General features: G+C 37.7%; 2 protein-coding genes and 1 pseudogene across 4 annotated transcripts; 1 reads left to right on the top strand and 2 right to left on the bottom strand.

The window, feature by feature from the left end:
- Window positions 1-6610: 6610 nt before the first annotated feature.
- On the bottom strand, window positions 6611-11058 carry LOC130434490 (serine/threonine-protein kinase pim-1-like; annotated as a pseudogene).
- Window positions 11059-11884: 826 nt separating this feature from the next.
- LOC130433932 (BTB/POZ domain-containing protein 9-like) lies at window positions 11885-17373 on the top strand. 2 transcript variants are annotated; one of them, XM_056763741.1, is made up of 11 exons: window positions 11886-12407; window positions 12507-12704; window positions 13563-13926; window positions 14085-14352; window positions 14480-14699; window positions 15134-15253; window positions 15449-15558; window positions 15642-15831; window positions 16198-16305; window positions 16389-16467; window positions 16599-17373. In XM_056763741.1, exons 2-11 carry the CDS (start codon window positions 12517-12519, stop codon window positions 16722-16724), a joined length of 1773 nt encoding a protein of 590 aa, XP_056619719.1. In that variant the 5' UTR covers window positions 11886-12407; window positions 12507-12516; the 3' UTR covers window positions 16725-17373. The 2 variants fall into 2 exon arrangements, with proteins under 2 accessions (XP_056619720.1, XP_056619719.1); XM_056763742.1 differs by having other exon boundaries at window positions 11885-12704.
- A 629-nt stretch (window positions 17374-18002) lies between these two features.
- On the bottom strand, window positions 18003-20312 carry ypel5 (yippee-like 5). 2 transcript variants are annotated; one of them, XM_056763745.1, is made up of 3 exons: window positions 20181-20312; window positions 19812-19962; window positions 18003-18648 (listed from the first exon to the last, which is right to left on the bottom strand). In XM_056763745.1, exons 2-3 carry the CDS (start codon window positions 19950-19952, stop codon window positions 18424-18426), a joined length of 366 nt encoding a protein of 121 aa, XP_056619723.1. In that variant the 5' UTR covers window positions 19953-19962; window positions 20181-20312; the 3' UTR covers window positions 18003-18423. The 2 variants fall into 2 exon arrangements, with proteins under 2 accessions (XP_056619723.1, XP_056619722.1); XM_056763744.1 differs by having other exon boundaries at window positions 20174-20310.
- Between the last annotated feature and the right edge of the window lie 321 nt (window positions 20313-20633).

Below are 20633 nucleotides of genomic sequence, written 5' to 3'. Positions count from 1 at the left end.
TGTATGCTTCGTCATAACTTCCTGTTGTTTTTGTATGGAATGGAGTCAGCACCTTTAAAGGGGCAGGTGCTCAAAGTATAAAAGGGGCACATGGGCACAAGGCTTTGCTCAAAATATCAATACAGCAATACTGTATATCGTGATGCATTCCTTGCTGAAAAAAATGATAAATTCCCTTATGCAGTTTCGAAAAAAGAAACAGAACAGAAAATCCCATTCTAATGTTTAAAAATATTATATTTGCACCTATTAATAAATCTGGGATTAGAACCTGAAGAGAATTAAATTGTCCAAACCTTAAAAGGATAGTTCACCCAAAAATGAAGATTCGGTTATCATTTACACCCTCTTATTATTGCAAACCTGTATAAATGTTTTTGTTCTGTTGAACACAACAGAAGATATTTGTAAGAATGTCAGTAACCAAACAGTTCTCATACCCCATTTACTGTCATAGTAGGGAAAATAGATGCTATGGGAGTCAATGGGGGATAAGATCTGTTTGGTTACTGACATTCAAATATCTTCCTTTGTGTTAAGCAGAACATGGATATTTATACAGGTTCTTGTGTTTGTTGATCGGTCTGGGCTGTGTTTCACAAAAGCATATAACCAACTATATGGTCGCAAGTTCCTTCGTAAAAGAAGAGTTTAACAACTCAAGTGATTTCCGAAAAAATCACGAACTTTCGCTAACAGCATCGCAAAGTTGCATGGTTGGAACTACAGGTCTCGAGCTGTGGTTAGAAACATAGTTCCTTGATATTATGACATGAAGACTTATATACATTATGCTTTTGAGCACAATAAGCAAGCAACATGCAGCGTCTTCCGCAGCAATCATTTAAATTAAGCATATGAACATTTTTTCAACACGCTAAACAGTACCATTAGTTCATAAGGCCATGTTACTAGGATTAAAGCTGGAGCGAGCAAAGGAGAGAATAAACAACAAGATTGCAGTTTTTTATGTCTTCTAGGTTGTCAAATGAATGAACGCGCTGTTTTTGATAAGTGTGCATGGAGGCAGCCGTACAGGCTCTAGGACCCTGGAGGAATCCCGGGGCAGGGTTGACGAAGGACAATTTGCCAATGAATGAAACATTTTAAAGGGCTTATATGACACGGCTAAAATGAATATCACATGTTTTATATGTAATGCAATGTATCCTCTCATTGCCCCGCCTCTATGAAAGCTGCAGATTATTTTCAAAGCTCATGGCTCTGAAAAGCGAGGTGTGCTCTGATTGGCCAGTTAACCAGTGCGTAGTGATTGATGGAATACTGCAAGCATGTGACAAAAATGTGACACCTCTGACCATATTTGGAACATCAGGTTCCTCTTCAATTGTACTGACAGGTACACCACCTTACATGTGTATATATTTGGGCGGTCTTTGTCAAATCAGACAACCAACTGACGTAGATTTGTGGGGGTGTGGTTACACGAGGGATTTCAGGCAGGTCTGGGTGAGCATTTGCTTTTAGATAGAATGACTCTTTTATTCCCACACTTTCATTTTTGCAATTTTTCATGTCTAATACATGCATGGCCAATTTATAACACACCAAAGACACAGAAAAAAACATGTATTCGCTCCATATGACCCCTTTAAAATAAAACAACAAAGGTCAAAAAAGGATAACAAAAGTAGTCTTTCAATGCAATGTCGACTGTAAAAGATTGTGCTGTATTCAGCTAGTTGCCAGTAACTTACTGTAGATTTATATTGATCTAATTTATTGGCAACAGTTTGTTCAAAGATAAATGAACATTAGACATGAATAAGTCTTTATCTTTACAAAAGAGACAATACAAAAACAGCCTCATGCAAAGCATTCTGGGAACCAAAAATCTTCATCAACCTTTTTCTGTAAACATTTTTCTAAATTTGGTTCCCAGAATGCTTTGCATGAGGCAGTTCTTTTATATGTTTTTACTGTAAAGATACAGAAAACTACAGTAAGTTACTGGTAGACTGCTGCCAGTAATACTGTAATTTACAATTACCCCACAACCTGTGTGATATCATCAACTATTGTTGAACCAATTTGGTTGAAAGATTGATCTCTGACAGTGTTAATGGTTTAGGGAAACAGTGAAACTACATTGTTCATTTCCCCAACAATGCATTGTACCATGGTTGTTAAGCGGTGAGTTATGTTGAGTTATGTACTTCATAATAATTGCATTCAATAAACAATTTGTCGTATTTGATTGAAAAACAGTTTGTTGAATGGGTCGGGTAACTTTGTCCCATTTAAATTTTGCCAAGTAAAGCTTCTTTCTTTAAAGTTGAATATATATCTTATAATAGTGTTTGTGACTAGAACCGAGTTGTGTTCACCTCTTTCTTTTAATCTCATCACTTTTGTTAATCTGGGTTAGGCTCAACACAATCCCTGAGATTAGCATCTGTGCCTCTTTAGGCGTTCTGGACTGTTACAGGCACCTGTCCCCATGCCCTACATAGGCCTTCCAATGACATCACTTCTGCTTTTGACACGATTACAATGGTGCTGATACAGTATATTTAAGATGCATCTGACAGACACCATTTGCAAACACTTGGGGCCATTTAGTTTATCTTTAGTTTTCATATTAATGTTATTATTTTTACAGGACGAACACAGTCTCCATATTACCAGAAAAAAACAGATCTGATAAGGGAGGCACAGACCAAGAACCATATACTGCTCATCTGAACACACACAGCGTGCTGGAGGGTGAAGAGATTGTAGATAAACTGGATTGACGCCTTCTCTTGGGAAACATTTCCTAAACCAAGAACACAATGCTTCAAAAAGTTAACCCAAAAAATTTGTCTGTGGATATTTAACACGTGGTTATTCTACAACATTCCTACATACTTTTTACATGTAGTAAAATCTGTATTTTGATGTGCAACACATAGTAAAGTCTTAATCTGTAACGGTTGTATATCTTTCACCACCTGTGTTTCAAACATAATATTGCAGCTTACTTTACCCTACCTACATATATTTATTTGACATTTACAGCAAAATGATATATCATTATATGCTCACTCTGAATCACGGTAAGGTAAGAAGACAGTTTTCATCACTGTTTATTATAGGAATTTGTTTTTATTCAGAAAAAATTGTGGATTGCAGCTTTAAGGAAAATCAAAACTTAAGCATCAAAAGAGTGCCACACGTTTTCTTTTGACCACAATCCATTCTCAAACTTATATTAGTGCCTCCACTTAAGCGTGGACTGCATTTACTTAAGATTTTTGATATGATTAATGTTTTGTATGTTTACAGCATTTCTATTTAGTTCTTGTTTTAAATTATTTCTGAATGTTCTCCAGTAATATGTCTCATATACAAACTAGCATTTGAATTTGTGTTGTGTTTGAAGTAATGTTCTGCATTTATTTGCACAGAAAATGTTACATTGCAGATTTCTCCATGACACATTATAAAATATGATGTGATCTTAAAAATAAAGAAAATATTAAACATGTGCACACGCTTTACATTGTTACTGCTGTATTGGACAAATATTTTACTATCCAGTAAGTGTTGTAAAGTTTGTTTCAATCAGTACAAAATAAATGCACACTGCTCCTGGTGAAGGAATGTGTCACTTTATTGTGAGACCGAAGGGCTCCAGAAGACCATTTATTACATTGTATACACATTCGAGAGTTTCAGACCTCGAAAGATTTTGAAGAAACGTGTGGACTCCGTCTAGAGTGACATTAACAACTGCATTCATCTCTTACATTTGATGACTGTTATCAGGGACGGTCTGGACCTAAAAAGTATTTTGTAAGATGACAGTTTTGAAAATGATTTATTAAAACTCATGCTTGTAAAGCATACATTTTGCTTAGTTGTGCAGACATCCCTAATGTGATATCATTTAAAGTATAGAGGAATTATCAGAACACAGTTTCACACTTAAAATACTAGAAAAAGTCGAAATAGCGTTTCTTTAAATTACTTGGACGGTTTATAATTTAAAGCAGTATTAGTTTTAGATTTACTATATCACCTAAATCACCCATAAAAATTCTTTAATCTTTTTTCGAACTGTGTAAAATGAGTTTTATGTTTTATTCCCGACTAATACTTCAACGTGTGGCCGATGTGCATGTTGCTTGTCTTAAAATATGATTAACGCAAATTTGTTTCATGTAGTTAGTCTTCAACATTCCTATGCAAAAGTGCATTCTCCCTATAATTGCTGAAAAGTAACTCTGAAAAGATAACCTGCTGGTTCAAATAAATGTGTAATTGTCCTATGGTAAAATGAAATGTATGGCTCTGCAAATAGATTCATATAATATATCAATTAAATTAATAAAATAATATGCATATATTAATTTAATATAATATGCTACTACCCTATAATATTCAGAAACTGCAAATGTGTGTTTAATTTCTATTCATTGAGCATTTTCCAATTGTATATGAAGAGTTTAGTTACAAATTGAGATAATTCAAAAAATCATGTTTTTATTGTGCATTCCAATTAATATCAATCAAATTGCAGTTGGTTTGTTTTGATTTAAGCCATAATACCTCAAAAATACAGCTAACTAACACATTAAAACACAATTAAAACATGATAACATAATAGAAAAATGGATTTGGAATCAAGCTCTTCATATGTGAGATAAATAATAATAATTTATCATTATTGTAATTATAAATACATTATAAAAACCGAAGTGCTTCTGGGCCAGCGTTTACAAGGTCCTTGTCCTAAAAGAGTCCGCTGAGAAAGTGTGGCTGTTTACACAAATGAAAGTGCAGCCCCATCTAGGGGATATAAGAGGACCTTAAATTATACGGACTTAAACTTTTGCATCTGAATATTAAAGCTTTTTTTACTAAATTAATACAAGGCATCAAGACATACTCAACCATGTCAAGTCTGTAAGAAAAATGTCGATCTTTTCTTTGACAAACGATTGCTTAAACATAGAACCTCCTATTTAATGTGTCCAGTCTATCCAAAAAATCGAAGAAATTCATTTAAAAAATGTATGTGATTTTTATCCTTCTCGAGAGTTTATATATTGTGTAAATTTTGTAACTCATTTTAGAAAAGACCATATTTTTTATTCAGAGCATTTTTGTTTCATCCCTGGACAAAGTGAGTTATTTGTGTCATTTTCTATTACAGTTTTTCTCGATTGGTTAAACACATTGCTTGGAATTATGCCTCATATTCTCAAAACAGTGAGCACAAATCCATAACATCTCACCCAATTCCCAAAACATCCGATTTTAAGGTCAAAATGAAGCTCTATTCTCAAAACCATTCAACTTGGCTAAAAAAACTAACTTTTCCCCCAGATATGACACACAAGCCCTCAAAAATGCAAGAATGAGCTTTAGGAAAAAATAAAAATAAAACATTACACTACTGTAAAGTAGATGAAAATGATCTTACAAGACAAGAAAAGTTCAAACACTGAAGAACTATATGAACTGGTCATGCAACACAATACAGTACAGAACAGCACAAATCACATTTACATTCAGGTATTTAGCAGATGCTTTTATCCAAAGCAACTTCAAGAGAACATACAGGAAACAATACAGTCAAGCGATTTGTCAATAGGAATGTCAAAAAATATGGCATCCTCTGCAACATTGGCCCAATTTTGTAAGAGTACTGTATACTTTTTACTGCAAAAATACAGAGCAGGTAAAAAAGGCTACAAATGCACAATTGTAAACTTGACAATCACAAATTTGAGGCATTGCAAGTGCTACAGTTTACTGGATACAGAAAGGTGAAATTTCTCCCATATGAAGTGTGTATTGTGATTATTCTCTATGTTTGAGTATAATAACGCCCAGTAGATGATTCTAGGAGGCACAATTACCTTTGCTTATATTGATATTATCCTGAGATTCTGATTGGTGTGTCATCAGTTTTGCTGCTGAATGTTAAATGTGAGCTATTTGAGTTTACGTCCTGACACTTCAGGATCGATGCAATTGAATTGCCATTGCATTTACATGAAGGTGGTTATGAGGACAATATGTTTCACATAGGTGTGTTTATTCCACATATGCTATAAATTAAACAAAAAACCTGCTAATGGAACTAATTAATGGATACCAGCTGACATTCTCGCCCAATGAGCATTTAACCCTTACGACAAAAAACGTGGCTACTATGGTTAAACATTGGTTCCTCTTCAGTCGGTCTCTCGACGTTGTGTTGATAGACAGACTGGGTTTGATCATGAGAACCTATCATCTCCGAGAGGAATTTAAAATGCCAACGGGCTTTGGTGAATGGCATACGCCCGCCAGTCATGAATTGTCACAAACTGTCTATCATCTTTTAATTTGTGTTCATCAGCACGCTAATTAACTCAAAAGTTTTCTACGGACCACTTGCCATCACGCCCTAGTTATCTGTAACTTAATTGCATGGGGTTGAGAAACAGGATGATATAACAGGATTACTATCTCTCGTCCATCCAGATGGCCCTACAAAACAATTCAAAATTTGTTTCAACAATACTGTACAAAAACACTTCAGAGCAAGAATAACATTAATGATAAATGAGTAACTGTCCAAAGTGATTCATGTACAATGTTATTGGTCACCTGTTTACTGAAACCAGGGATGACGCTCAATCTCCTTCAAACTGGGCCGGCCATCTGGATTTCCATGAAGACACCATCGAATCAAGTGTCAACATTCTGTTATGTAAAACACAGTCCTTGTCTTCAACAACACGGAAGAGCAAATCACGTCCTTATGTAGGCATGATATCGGTCCCTTTGGAAGTTTTCTCTCTCTTACCTTCAGAGAGGTACCGCGGTATGAACGGTTGGTTTTCGATGATTTGCCATTCGTAATCAAACGGGAGTGATCCGCACAGGATTCTATACAACGTGACTCCAACTGACCACACAGTCGCAGGTCTGGCATAGTACCGGCGGCTGTGAAACCACTCAGGCCGATGTGAAGAGAAAAGTGCCTGAGAGAACGACAGGGATGGAAAATTAAGGAAAAATGTCCCAGATAACCTGTAGGAACTTAAAATCACTGAGAGGAAGGTCTTTCCTTCAAAGACTTTGCCAACCTGCAAAGCTCCTGTAGGCCGTGTTCTTCAGGAAATCTCCACACCCGAAATCCAGCAACTTGACTTCCTCGTCCTTGCGGATGAGGATGTTTTCGGGCTTGACGTCCCGGTGGAAGACTCTTCTGGTCTCGCAGTGTTTGAGAGCTTTGATCAGTTGTAGCATCACCCTCTTGGCCGTCTTCTCGTCCATAGAACCGATGCGTGTACAGAACATCTCAAGATCCTCGCATGGATCAGGGAGTTCCAGGATCATCACGTAATGATTCGGCTGCTCGGACCAGTCCACAAGACGCACGATGTTTGGACAGACCGGACGTGAACTGAAAATTATCATTAAATCCATCTCCAATGGTACCAAAACCTGCAATGAAGGAAGATGTTCCAAATATAATTCACATGTTTGACACCCAAAAATCATGCAGAGACTTTTTCCTTCACTTTAAAGGTCCTGTCAGAAAAATCTAGCGGCAAGGTTACGAATTGCAACCAACCGCTCACTTCGCCCCTCCCGTTCGAAACATTACGACGGCTGACAGATCATGGCCAATTATATGCAAGGTGACCCGCGGTGTATGCATGTAGATAGAAATAGGTCATTCTACATAAGGTTTTTATGTTATAAAAACATAAGGCTTCATTGTGTGAGATCTTTTCACACCTCTGAAGACATAGTTATGTAAATTACATTGCATTTCTGTTAATAGATCCTCCAAAAATTTACACACTTGACCTTTAAACAACACAACGCTGTATTGCTCATCATTTCAAATTGAACAAACACCTTTTGGTTTTGTTCGAGAAGTGTTTTATGTGATCTTGATATTGTGTTGTTTAATGTAGTGACATGAATACAATAGCATACATAGTGCAAGTGTCTGTGTCGCTGTAAATGTGAAATAAATAGAATTGAAAGTGGAACTTGAATGGCTCCCCACCATCTCTACCTGGTCCTCAGGGACAAAAATATAATGACAATGAACATACAGATTGTTTCTGTGTTAAAGAGTGAAAATGTGAAAGTGTGAAACAGCTGTTTAACAAAAGGGGACGAAAACGACTTACTTGCAAACCATCGGATATGCGGGTCCCAGCATACACGCAGCCAAATCCACCTTCCCCCAGCTTAGGACCTTTTACATATGGCATCCCTATCAGGAGAAAAATGTCAGAGTGAAATAAAAGCAACGATAAAATACTAAATAATGAGTCATTTTCACTCACACACATATAAAACATTCCAAAACAGCAAATGAATCACTGGTGGATCAGGAGGTTGTCTAATGTCTCATGTTTTATGTGGGCCAAAAATCTTACGAGAGTCAAAATATCTCGAAGGCAAATCATTGAAGAGACACACAATTCATTTCATGTACTGTAAGCAAAGTCTTACCTTCGATGGCCTTGAAGTCTGGTGTGATGGCGGGAGAGGGCTGGTCTTCCTTTCTCAGCTTATTATTCGGATGCTTGCTGTCTTGTTCTCTTTTTCTTTTCTTGGAGACTCTTTTCTTCTCTTGGGCATGTTGCTGTTCTTTAGGCTGGATTGGGGGCTTATCATCATCAAGACGTCTGGGCAATGTCGGCCTGTGGCACAGACATTCAGCGTCTTGTTGGCCGGTTTTTCTTTTTCGGGAAACACATCCATTCTGCAAGGCACCTGTAATACCTGAATAAGTACAGGTGTAAAGGGACACGTATGGGAAAAATCTATCATTGAGGATCTGTGCAAAAGATTATGTATGAAGTGTCTTGTATGGGATGATGTTTGTTTTTCTAGACATTTCATGTACATTATGTAAAAAACATGTTTCCTGTTCATGCAACAATTAGCTTTAGTCAATTGTTTTCATTAAAAGCAAATCTAAGAAAATCTTGAAATCACTTATGGTCACTTGTATGTATTTGGCTTTTGAGGTTTACCCAAAAACATGAAACATGCTGATATGTTTCATTCATAAACAAATCATAATAAAGAAGTAAGAGATTTGTGTAGATGATTAACCTCGCTCTTTGTCTACACTAGTCTTGTGTGTTGACACCGGTGAGGCCTGGACTGGCTTTGACAGAGGTTTAGGAATGGGATCATTCCTTCCTTCGATCCCGATCAGACCGTCTCAAAGGACTTCTAGACCTGTAACGCTTGTTCTCCTCATCAGGAGCTTTTTCACTCTGGTGGAGGCGGGTGATACTTAAATAACAGAATATATTGTTATTATTTTACCATCACTTAACTTGATTTGTGTTTGAGTGTTACAGTACTAAAGATATTTGTGGCAAATACTGGACATCATCATCATCATGATGTCAAGGACACACTGGTGGTGGATGCTGGGATCGAACCAGCAACCTTTGATTTAACAGTTCAGTTGTCTAACCCATTAGACCACCATCTCCACTTTAAATCGAAAAAGAAATTTCTGATAATACCAAAAGCTCTGACGAAACACACTCGACGTCTGACAAAAGTCTCGTGAAATCTCTCAGTAAAATGAAGACATTATATGTTCTGCCTGCAAAAACAAACGCGCTTCTGCGTTCTAAACCTTTATGACGCAACGGGTTTTGATTCAAACTGCGCATCATCTGCTCAGTGGAAATGTAAAACGTATTTATATAAATAAAGCTTTGTGAAAGAAATAACAGTCCTGTTGTCTTATAATGTGTTTGTCTTCTGGTTGCTGATGTGGGATGAGAAAGCAACTGTCTACATAAACTGAATTTTTCAAATCTGGTTTGTTGCCCACCAGTTCCTTACAATCTTAATAATAATAATACCTTTATTTTTATTTTTATATAGCGCCTCTTACCTTCTCATTCAATCAAATACAAAAAATAAAAATAACATTCATATTTCATATAAAAAATGCTGACATTAAAAACAATTGTTATGTTAACTAAACTCTGTATTTATTTGTTTATTTTGTATTTGAATTACACAAGTCAAACATTTTGGAAATATAAGAAATATAAGAAATACACAATCGCGTTGAATTAGCTTTAAAATTGGGATTTAAGGATTTCAATTCTTTGAGTGTGATTCAAAATGTTGTGAATGAACAGGTTTAAATACAGTGAAATTATTATTTTGTCAATTGGATTTTTTAATAATTGAGTTATTTTGAACATTAGGGTTGTGACAGGGCTTAGTTGATATGTGTTGACTGTTGGGCAAAAGAAAAAAAAAAGTGTTGATGAATCAAGGTAAATAGATTATTTAAACTTTTTACAACCGTAAACCGTAAATAAAACACACTCTTTAAATTAAACTAAAGGTTACTTCACCTATATGGTTAAATTTTCAGTCATCGTTAGATTTATTTGCACGAAGCAAATTTTTCACATCTTTATCAAATGAACAGCCTATCTGAATCAATTTATTTTCCAACCTTCAAAACGAGTTAATTAGACATTTCAGATTAATCAATTTACATTAAATTCAAGAATAAAATAGCAAAAAATGGTGCTCTAGATCATTATAGTGTCTATGAAGTAAAATGAACATCCATTCTAACGTTAGAAGAAGTACAATAAACAGTTAGATAACGTCAGATATTTCATTAAATCACATTAAAACTACGTGATATTTTATCACTATTTATCTTTTTTTAAAGACGTATCGTCGTATATTTCCGATACGATTGGTTCTCAAAGTGGAAAATATTTAGAACTACTCAGTGTCATCTAAAGACTGAACAATATAATACTTATATAATATAATATATTATAAATATATGAATGAAGGGCCCCATCCGATCTAACGTCTCTAACGTTACTCACCTATTTGAAGATGAACTTTGTTCCTTTCCTGTCACAACAACCTCTCATTTGGATTCACAGTTGATATTTTTGCCAAACGGGAGATTTTCTCTTCAGTTGTTGTGTTTCTGAAGAATGTTTTTCTTCTTTTGTAATAAACTAACGTTTCACTCGCTCTTACAGTCGTGTTGGGAATGTGATATCACCTGCCATTCATTACGCATAGAAGAAAAATTAAAATAATAGAAATATCTCAGTGCATTATGGACATCATCAGGGTATAGACAACTTTGAACGTTTGTGATTGAAATAAATGTTGATTTGTAAGCTGTAGCAACGATCTTTTGTATTTGTTTAGAAACTGACATTCATGGATTCATGGTCACCATTTTAAACATTACATTGTAATAACCTAAATGTATATTTATTTGCACACCTGAGCCGATCTGAGTCAAAGTCAGGGACGTTTTTTGATAATTAAGTGTAAAAAGAGTCCAATTAAAAAAACAAAAAATAGACAGAGAGGCACATTAACATAGAGATCTTCTATTTGGTTTCTTAAAATAATTGAAGCTCTTAAAAAACTACCAAAATCACATGAAAATAAATTAAAAGATGGTTTAAATTTGACCATTTCCATACGCGAATGTAAGGAATTCAAATCACCCATGAAAAACATATTGTCCTCCAAAAGAAGATGAGGAATTTACAATGACATCACATTGAAAGAAAAGGTGATCAAGAGTTTTGGAAAAGAAAAACCACAAGGACCCATATCAAAATTAAACTTTGTTTGTAAAAATTCAAATAGGCCTTACAGGGTAAATCTTAAACACAATTTTGCACATTAACCTTACCATTGCCACAGGGTATGATAAATAGAAAACCAAATCTTTATCCATAACTTGAGCTACCACACCTCCCAAAAAATAACACTGATAATGTCCAATAATAATGAGAATACGTTTAAATTCTATATAGATAAGTTTATTATTACATTTGGTAATAAGAAGGTCTACACATTTATCCATAACTTTAAATGTTTTTCTCACAGCCTTTTACTTTAATTTTAACTTTATATTGGTTAATAAAACCATACATTTCCATTGGCATGTAATAAATCCTGAATGCCTTCATTGTATCAATACTCGTTTATGAAAATTAGATTTTTTTGGACCCTCAATATGATGGAATAACTGTTACCATATTAAATGGGGCTTTGATAAACACTCAAGAGACTCGTTCAAACCTCCTTGTTCATACTTAGACTTACGTAAATAGTTAGTAAAAAAGTTTCATTGTTTAACATAAAATAAAATTTTTAAGAATAGAATTTAAGATAGAACAGGAGACAAATATGACCACCGAGTGTGGAGACCTTTCCGCTGACGTCAGCAGTACGCACATCAACATCCGGGTCACAGAATTTCACGGAAATTTCAAGTATCGAAGCATTTCCTCCTATTAATTGTGATTACACTGTCATACGCTAACAACACGATCTTAAATCCGACAGCATTGATCTTCAGAACACAGAAGAGCTGGAATAAGACGCACGTGCTGCTGGTACGTGACACCGCACGCATATCAAATCTGTACGACGCCGTTGAGCAGCAGCATCAGTCTGTGTATGTGACTGATGATGGTCTGATGTATTTCACGCAGATGTGCGGCGATGAGCAGCAACAGTCACCCTCTGCGGCCCTTGAGCTCGGTGTCAGAGATCGATCATGTGCACCTGTTGTCCGAGCAGCTGGGTTCTCTCGTGTCCGGCCACGAGTACAGCGATGTCACGTTCGTCGTGGAGCAGAAGCGCTTTCCAGCGCACCGAGTCATTCTCGCCGCACGATGCCATTATTTCAGGTAACGTTAATACAAACACATGGTAGGTTTTATTCATTACAAATACTGTATGTGCCATATTTACTGACGTCAAAGCTTAGTGACCCTGACACGACACCACCTTCAACTCTATTAATGATGATGTGTAATGAGTAAAAGCCCCTCCCCCTAATATAAGAGCACTTATCATTTGACAAGTGGACATTACTATGATTTAATATGTTGTCATAAATGCATGAAATAAGAACAACTTGCTAGCTGTTTCCAAATCAAAACTAAATCAAATACTTCTAAAAGGTGTTTTGTTCATAATTGCAATAGCCAGTTTACAATTTCTATGGAAACGTTAGATATTGTTCCCAATGTTACCCTAAACCATATTTGGGATGCTTTCCTATAGATGTCCTTCCGACGCAATGTGGAAAATTTGATAAATGTGTGATTTGCTTTTTAGTTAAAGATTATTGTCATTTTTATAACTAGGTCGTTGTCATTTTAATGCATCTATCAGAGGTTATCATCTCGAATAAAGCCTCAGAGTACTTCAGCATCAGATCTGTATTCTGATATTTAAATTAATGAAAAACTGATTATTGTCATGTTAATGGATTCTTTCTGTAATATCAGTTAGACAAAGTATTAGTCAGTAGTTTACAAAACCATTATGTATATGTAAAACACTAATATTTGATTAAAGTCCTGCTTTACTTTATGAATATATTAAATTGTGATGTGGATCCAGAAAGCCTCACCTATTGATGCAATTGAATACTTTTAAGCTAAAAGCAGCTGATTTGAATGTCGAACAAAATCAATGCATTAAACACGATTATGTTCAAGTTTTGCTGGCGTAAATGAACTGAATCTCATCGTCCTCAGGGCTCTTCTGTATGGAGGAATGAAGGAGTCACAGTCTCAGGCCGAGGTGTGTTTGGAGGACACACGAGCAGAAGCGTTTGGGATGTTGCTCCAGTATCTGTACACAGGAAGAGCCAGTCTCAGCTCGGCGCGGGAGGAGGTTCTGCTGGACTTCCTGGGTCTCGCCAACCGTTACGGCCTGCAGCTGCTGGAGGACTCGACGTCAGAGTTCCTGCGAACCATTCTGAGTACTCACAACGTTTGTTTGGTGTTCGATGTGGCCAGTCTGTACTCCCTAAACTCCCTCGTCGCCGCCTGCTGCTCGTACATGGATAGACACGCTCCGGACGTCCTGACCTCCGATGGCTTCATAACGCTGTCTAAGGTAACTTTGATGAATATCACCTTCCCACTCTTGTTCATTTTACCAGTACGTTTAGAAAACAAATAAGTAATGAATAATGAGACGTGTCATTGACATTTTGTCTCGTTGATGTTGTCTCTGATCATCCTCTATGAATGTAATATTTGTGCGGCGCGCAGGCGGCTCTCTTGACGGTCGTTCGGCGAGACTCCTTTGCGGCCAGCGAGCGGGAAATCTTCCAGGCGTTGGCTCGCTGGTGTCGGCAGAATTCTGAGGGGACGCCCACCCAGGAAGTGATGTCAGCAGTGCGTCTGCCCCTCATGACTCTGACGGAGATGCTGAACGTTGTACGTCCCTCAGGTCTGGTCAGTCCGGACGATCTCCTGGATGCCATCAAGACGCGCTCTGAGAGCCGTGACATGGACCTGAACTATCGCGGCATGCTCAGTGAGTCTTGATTCCTCATCATCTATAACTGCTTGGTTATAAGTAGAGAGAGACGACTCTGTGCATTGATGCTGTCATGGTACTGCCACGACACAGATATTCAAGTTTCTGTGTTTGATGTGTTTAGTTCCTGAGGAGAACATAGCCACCATGAAATATGGTGCTCAGGTGGTGAAAGGAGAGCTGAAGTCTGCGTTACTGGATGGAGACACTCAGAACTACGATTTGGACCACGGATTCTCCAGACACCCCATAGAGGACGATGGACGAGCGGGGATTCAGGTCAAACTCGGCCAGGCTTTTATCATCAACCACATCCGCATTCTCCTGTGGGACCGAGACAGTCGGTACACCCCCCCCCAAACACACACACAATAATTCATCATAAATTACTTTCAATTACATCAGGCATATCTGTCTGTAAGGCCCTAGTGAGCAAACTGTAGAAAAAGTTAGATGTACCAACATGACGAGATGTTACGAAAATAAAAACCTCATGTCATGATTGTATACACAGTATCCTCTATTTGCCAAACCTGATAGCACACATACATCTGCAAGACGTTTTTATTGTTTCCTCATCTGAAACGAGTTTTCCTGTCAGATGTCATATAGACATCTAAAAGACGTCTGTAAGAAGTTTGATTTAAAATGTATGAAAAAGCACCCTTTCTAAGATGTCGGTCAGATGTGTTTACACAACGGATGTTTTCCAGATCTTTAGCAGACGTCTTACAGACGGACCTGTGCCATCTGGGTGTCACTCTGTCTCCCCCTGTAGGTCGTATTCATATTACCTCGAGGTGTCTGTGGATGAGCTGGATTGGGTTCGAGTTGTGGATCACTCAAAGTTCCTGTGCAGGTCCTGGCAGAATCTGTACTTCTCTCCGCGCGTGTGCAGGTACAGACGCTCGGCGTATAGTCTGGTTCACATTGCCGTTTATTCAGGCTAAGCTTAGATGACAATGCTGAACAGTCAGAATGAAACTTGTCATTTTGGTAAACGTATTGTGAGCCATTATGTGTTTTCACTCTTCTCAAAGAAATGCACTATTTTTGTCTGAAACCAACGAAACAATGTGATATTGTGTCTCAGGTACGTGCGAATTGTGGGAACACACAACACAGTTAATAAAGTCTTCCATCTGGTGGCTTTTGAATGCATGTTCACTAACCGTTCCTTCACGCTGGAAAAGGGGCTTGTGGGTAAGAAAGCTTCAGATCTGTAGATTATGTATGTTTGGTTCTGATATTCATCGGCCTCTTGTGTCCTACGTGTGTTTTTTTAGTGCCCAGTGAAAACGTGGCCAGCATCTCAACGTGTGCCAGCGTGATCGAGGGTGTGAGTCGCAGCAGAAACGCTCTGCTGAACGGAGACACGCGCAACTACGACTGGGATTCAGGTTATACATGTCACCAGCTGGGCTCCGGGGCCATCGTCATTCAACTGGCTCAGCCTTACATCATCAGCTCTTTACGGTGCGTTTGCATGTCTTTTCAAGCACCCTCAAGACAGTTTGTATCAATTTAAAGTGCATTTCATTTGATACTAGTGACGTTAGGTTTAGGGGCGGAGCTTTATTACTGCTTTATTGTAATATTAATACGTTTTTGCATTCACATTATTTCAAGTTCCTTATTTAGAGAATATTTATGAAGTTCCCTAAGATGAGGCGGATCCTTTCCGAAAAGGGTTTTTACGTGATATCAGACATTTCTAATATGCAAACGAATGGGCGGGGCTTGGTGAAAAAGTTTACGCCATCCTAAGGCACAGATACAAAGTTTTTAAAGCTGCAGGTTTGAAGAAGAAGCATTGATTATAGGACGTGCTTTACATTTCAGGCTGTTGCTCTGGGACTGCGACGAACGCTCGTACAGTTACTACATCGAGGTCTCCCCAAATCAGCAGCACTGGACGAAAGTAGTGGACCGAACGCAAGTAGCCTGTCGGTGAGCATCTCTGCGTGCATTGTGTCTGTTCACATGAATGTGTATGTCATGTTTACATCAGCTGTGTTATTTTCCTACGTCAGATCCTGGCAGACGCTGACCTTTGACAAACAACCTGCATCGTTCATTCGGATTGTTGGAACACACAACACTTCAAATGAGGTGAGTGAGATTCGGTATTGCATTAAGACGTTATAATTCATTACAACAGTGTGCATTATAACATCCTTGATGTGACAATAACAGAGTTTAGGTCATTTCTGTCTGTAACGTGTGACCTTTGACCCCTGCAGGTTTTTCACTGTGTGCACTTTGAGTGTCCCACACAGTTTGAAGCTGGAGTCGTGGAGGTCAGCCCGGGAAACGCGCAACCTGCCGGCCCGCCCCCTGCTCAGCCTCCATCATCATCACACCTCTAACATGAAAAACTCGATGTGAATGAGATTCGGTTCACAGATTAGCACTTGTCTGATTGTCGCAGGCCGTGTAATAATCATGACACTTTCTGAATAAGCTAATATTTTATTATGAAGTGATTTGTATGTTTTTGATTTGTTATTTATTATGAGGTAGTTGATTGTGAATGTCAGTTATTCTGATAGCATCCTAAAGCTCATTTTATTTATTTAGAGACACGTGCTTTGGTTTAGTACTTGTTTTGCTTTTATTGTTTTCTGAAGATCGCACTGTAGAAGTTATAGCAGGATGAACATAATTCTTCTGTTGAGGCACATTCCAATTGAATCATCATCCTCAATAAATCTGACTAAAATGCACATTTAAACAAGTTCAGTGTTGTGTTTTAGACTTTAAATATACTGAAATTTACACTAGAAATAGATTTGACTTTCATGTAGTCATGTTCGTTTGATCCTGAACATTATTTGCTCAATACGTGATTCTCTAAACCAGTCTTCCGAGATGTAGTAATAGAGTTTCTCTGTGATTGGACTGAATTCCGATGTGCACATTTTTGCAAAGCTGTAAATAGCATTTCATGTGCAGGTGTGCGTATTCATCTCTGTTTTTATTATCAGAACTTATAAATAAAGTGTTTTGCAAACTATACTGGCTGATGTGAGTACTGTCATTTTGAATAATGCAATTCACAAACCCTATGATAGTCATGAAAATAGCAGCTATTTATATCTTAAGTGTGAGGTCATCCTAAAGTGAAACTGTTTTAACAATATGGTGCTGTATCATATTCATACGCATGACAACTGTATAGATTGTGGAATCACAAGGGAATGTTTATTTTGTTTGGTTTTTACATACGGAGTAAAGTTCTGTTGCTAGGTCCAGTTTTCCTTTTAAAAAAAGGACCCCAAGAGAAACAATTATTTTGTAACGCCCTTCCTTTCAGGAATATAAAAAAGAATCAGCATCATCTTTGAGAAACTCTAGAGAACTCATGTTATCAGTACTCATTAATTGGTAGGTATATGCAGCAGCATACAATAAAGTTTATACTAAATGTTTATTAATAATGGAAATATAAGATTTTTTAAAGGAAAACAGATTTCAGAAATGCAACAGGAAGGTGAGAAGTACTGTTTGATTGACGGATGAACAAGAATTCATCTCCAGAGTTCCTTCATGTCTCAACCATACATTCTGAAATCCAACAAACAAATATTAAAAAATTCATGAGCTCTGTGTATCATGACAATACAAAAATAAACAAAAGTACCTCATGGATTGAAAACACGTTTTATTTTTAATAAATGTCACAGCAATACTGACGTGACAAACAGACTTATCGAGATCAAATGAATACAGCTTCAACAAAAGTAAAACACTTTAAACCAAATAATAATTTGAAAAAGATATCATGTGCAATATCATTAACAGATGACCGAATGATGATGGTGGTCTTCTACTTTAAAACACTGCACCTGTGAGAACAGCTGAAATACTGCAGTGAGCTCTCGGCATGTGTCCTGCGTCTGTACGTGTGTAACCTGTGTGACAGGTGACAGAAACAGCAGCTCTGAATCTTTTCACGTCACCTCACTCATCTGAGAGGGTCACGGGGTCATTCCCGGTGTCTTTAAGACTAGAGCAAAAAGCTGGATGCGTCATTCACACGGATGAGGGGCTGTGATGTCACGTGACTCAGGAAGCATCTGACGGCACGTGTTCCTCGAATCCTTCGCTCTCTCGGACCAGCGCTCTCTCCAGTATCACGCGGCCCTCTTTATAGCGCTGGCTTTCCTCTGTGGCGAACTCATAGATCCAGCCCAGTTTACTGTTGCAGTTTTTACAGCTGACATCACGCACCATGTGTCGTCCCGTCAGCATGACCCTGTCCTGGACTTCACTGTACTGCAGGTTCACCACCTGAAAAACAAAACACACGCACAGATTTACAACCGTCTCTCACCGTCTCACATTAAAGGTATAATATGTAACATTTTTGCAGTAAAATATCCTTAAACCACTAGGCCAGTGTTACATATTTTGCTCAGTTGAGTACTTACAATATCTCAAACGTTTCCAACTATTTGTAAATAACCAGTGACACGGGCCGTGTCTGGCATTGCATGTCAATGGCATCATATCCTAGTTACCAAAGACACTAGATGGAACGTCTGCAACCTTCAGTGGAATGCAGGAAAGGAGACTAGAGGCCGTTATATGATTTGATGAGGTACCTCACGTGATTCATGTAAGCCATTGTGCCTCCTCCAGACCTGATCTCCCTAATAACACAGTCTCTGACGTTACCCCGTTTTCACCTTTACTGCTGTAGAAACCATGTCAACACAGTCTCGTGGGCAAATGTGAAAGTATTGTTTTGTTGCGTCTATCAAGCAACTATATTGTTTTAGGCAGGCGTTATGGGGCACAATTATTCTTTACTGTTTGCAGCTGGTTCTGTCAACAAAGACATACTGGTAAACCAAATGACCCAAGAATAGTTTGGGACAAGAAGATATAATCAGGAGAGATCAGAGTAGGATCAATTTCGGTGTGGCTTTTCCTAAATGAGACGACAGAGACGCTGATGTTGCATGTGTTTTCATAGACAAGCACAGTTTAGATTCATTTACTGAAAGGAAACATATGATTATTATATCCATCAACAAGGTTATTCTTATTGTTAGAATGTCTTTTTCTTAATTTAGCAGGAGTGTCATGTATATATTTACTGTACGATCAGTAATCATTTTAAGATTAATAATTATACATTTATCTTATGAATAACGTCTAATTCACTATAATGAAATAAAATCATGTCATCAAACGCAAAATGTAAACAACTTTATTACTTTCATCAGCCATAAACATGTCTTGTTAATATTAGCGGTGGAGTTCCACGCTCCTTCAGCGTCATCAAGCTACGCAGTTGTTGTTGTTTTGAATGTGCGCCATCTAGCGGCGGCTTTTATAAACTGTACCTTTAATGCGGACTACCAAGCAGAGTTTGAATTGATCGGTGGTTAAGGGGGTCCTGGACATCTCATAGGGGCATGTTTCTATAGGTTTAGAAGTTTCTTTACCTTGTTAAAGAGAAATGCTCGTCCGGTTGCGCCGGTGAAGCGCGTGGATATCAGCTCTGACCGGTTGGTTAAAATCGTGTCGCAGTTTGCACAAGAGAAGAGTCTCGTGCCTCCGATGTGATCCAGAAAAATCCGACCCATTGCGCGAGACCTGTGACAGATCAACATGACGTCATTCTGACAAATTGACGTGCACGCGAAAGCAGGATTAAGTGGAAAAACAACATTACACACTAACAATACAGTTTAACACACAACAGTTTCATCTTCACACATGAGATCAGACTGTAACACGTCATCAATCTGATGTGACAAACACGATCACAACAGAACTGTCATTTTTTTAGTAACGGCGAGCTCACCGTTTACCGTCAAATGAAAGCAAGAAATTTCGTCTCGTTTGCTTTCACTTCTGCTCTTTAAACTCTCTCTTCTCGTTCGGACCCTTCTCCGGTCTTCCGTCTTCTTCCTTTGGTGTTGTTTGCTAACCAACTTTAGCGGTGCATACCGCCACCCACTGTGATGGAGTGAAACAACTCCCGCATAGAACAACAAGGGACGATCATTATTTATTCTGTATCTAATATAAATTAATTTCTAAGCTGAATGAATGCAAGTTATATAATTATAAGAATGTGAAAGTTATAGTTTGAACATGATTTGTTCAATATATATATATATATATGGACTCTACAATCACACACATATTGTATTGGTATCGAAATCAACGACACTGGTCTTAAAAGTACCTGGTTTTGAATCATAAACGAGTTATCACCCATCCCTAAGGGACATATTGTTTGCTTAAAATGAAAAAATGAA

The sequence above is a fragment of the Triplophysa dalaica genome, chromosome 13, assembly GCF_015846415.1.
Source record: "Triplophysa dalaica isolate WHDGS20190420 chromosome 13, ASM1584641v1, whole genome shotgun sequence".
Lineage (NCBI taxonomy): Eukaryota > Metazoa > Chordata > Actinopteri > Cypriniformes > Nemacheilidae > Triplophysa > Triplophysa dalaica.
This window is presented reverse-complemented; position numbering and strand designations above follow the sequence as displayed.

Excerpts from the sequence above, each read along its gene's own strand:
- LOC130433932 (XM_056763742.1), top strand. The coding sequence starts at position 12,517 with ATGAGCAGCAACAGTCACCCTCTGCGGCCCTTGAGCTCGGTGTCAGAG. Across the intron at positions 15,254-15,448 it reads TTCTCTCCGCGCGTGTGCAG|GTACGTGCGAATTGTGGGAA; the intron begins GTACAGACGCTC and ends ATTGTGTCTCAG. Across the intron at positions 16,306-16,388 it reads CGAACGCAAGTAGCCTGTCG|ATCCTGGCAGACGCTGACCT; the intron begins GTGAGCATCTCT and ends TTCCTACGTCAG.
- ypel5 (XM_056763745.1), bottom strand. The coding sequence starts at position 19,952 with ATGGGTCGGATTTTTCTGGATCACATCGGAGGCACGAGACTCTTCTCT. Across the intron at positions 18,649-19,811 it reads GAGCATTTCTCTTTAACAAG|GTGGTGAACCTGCAGTACAG; the intron begins GTAAAGAAACTT and ends TTTGTTTTTCAG.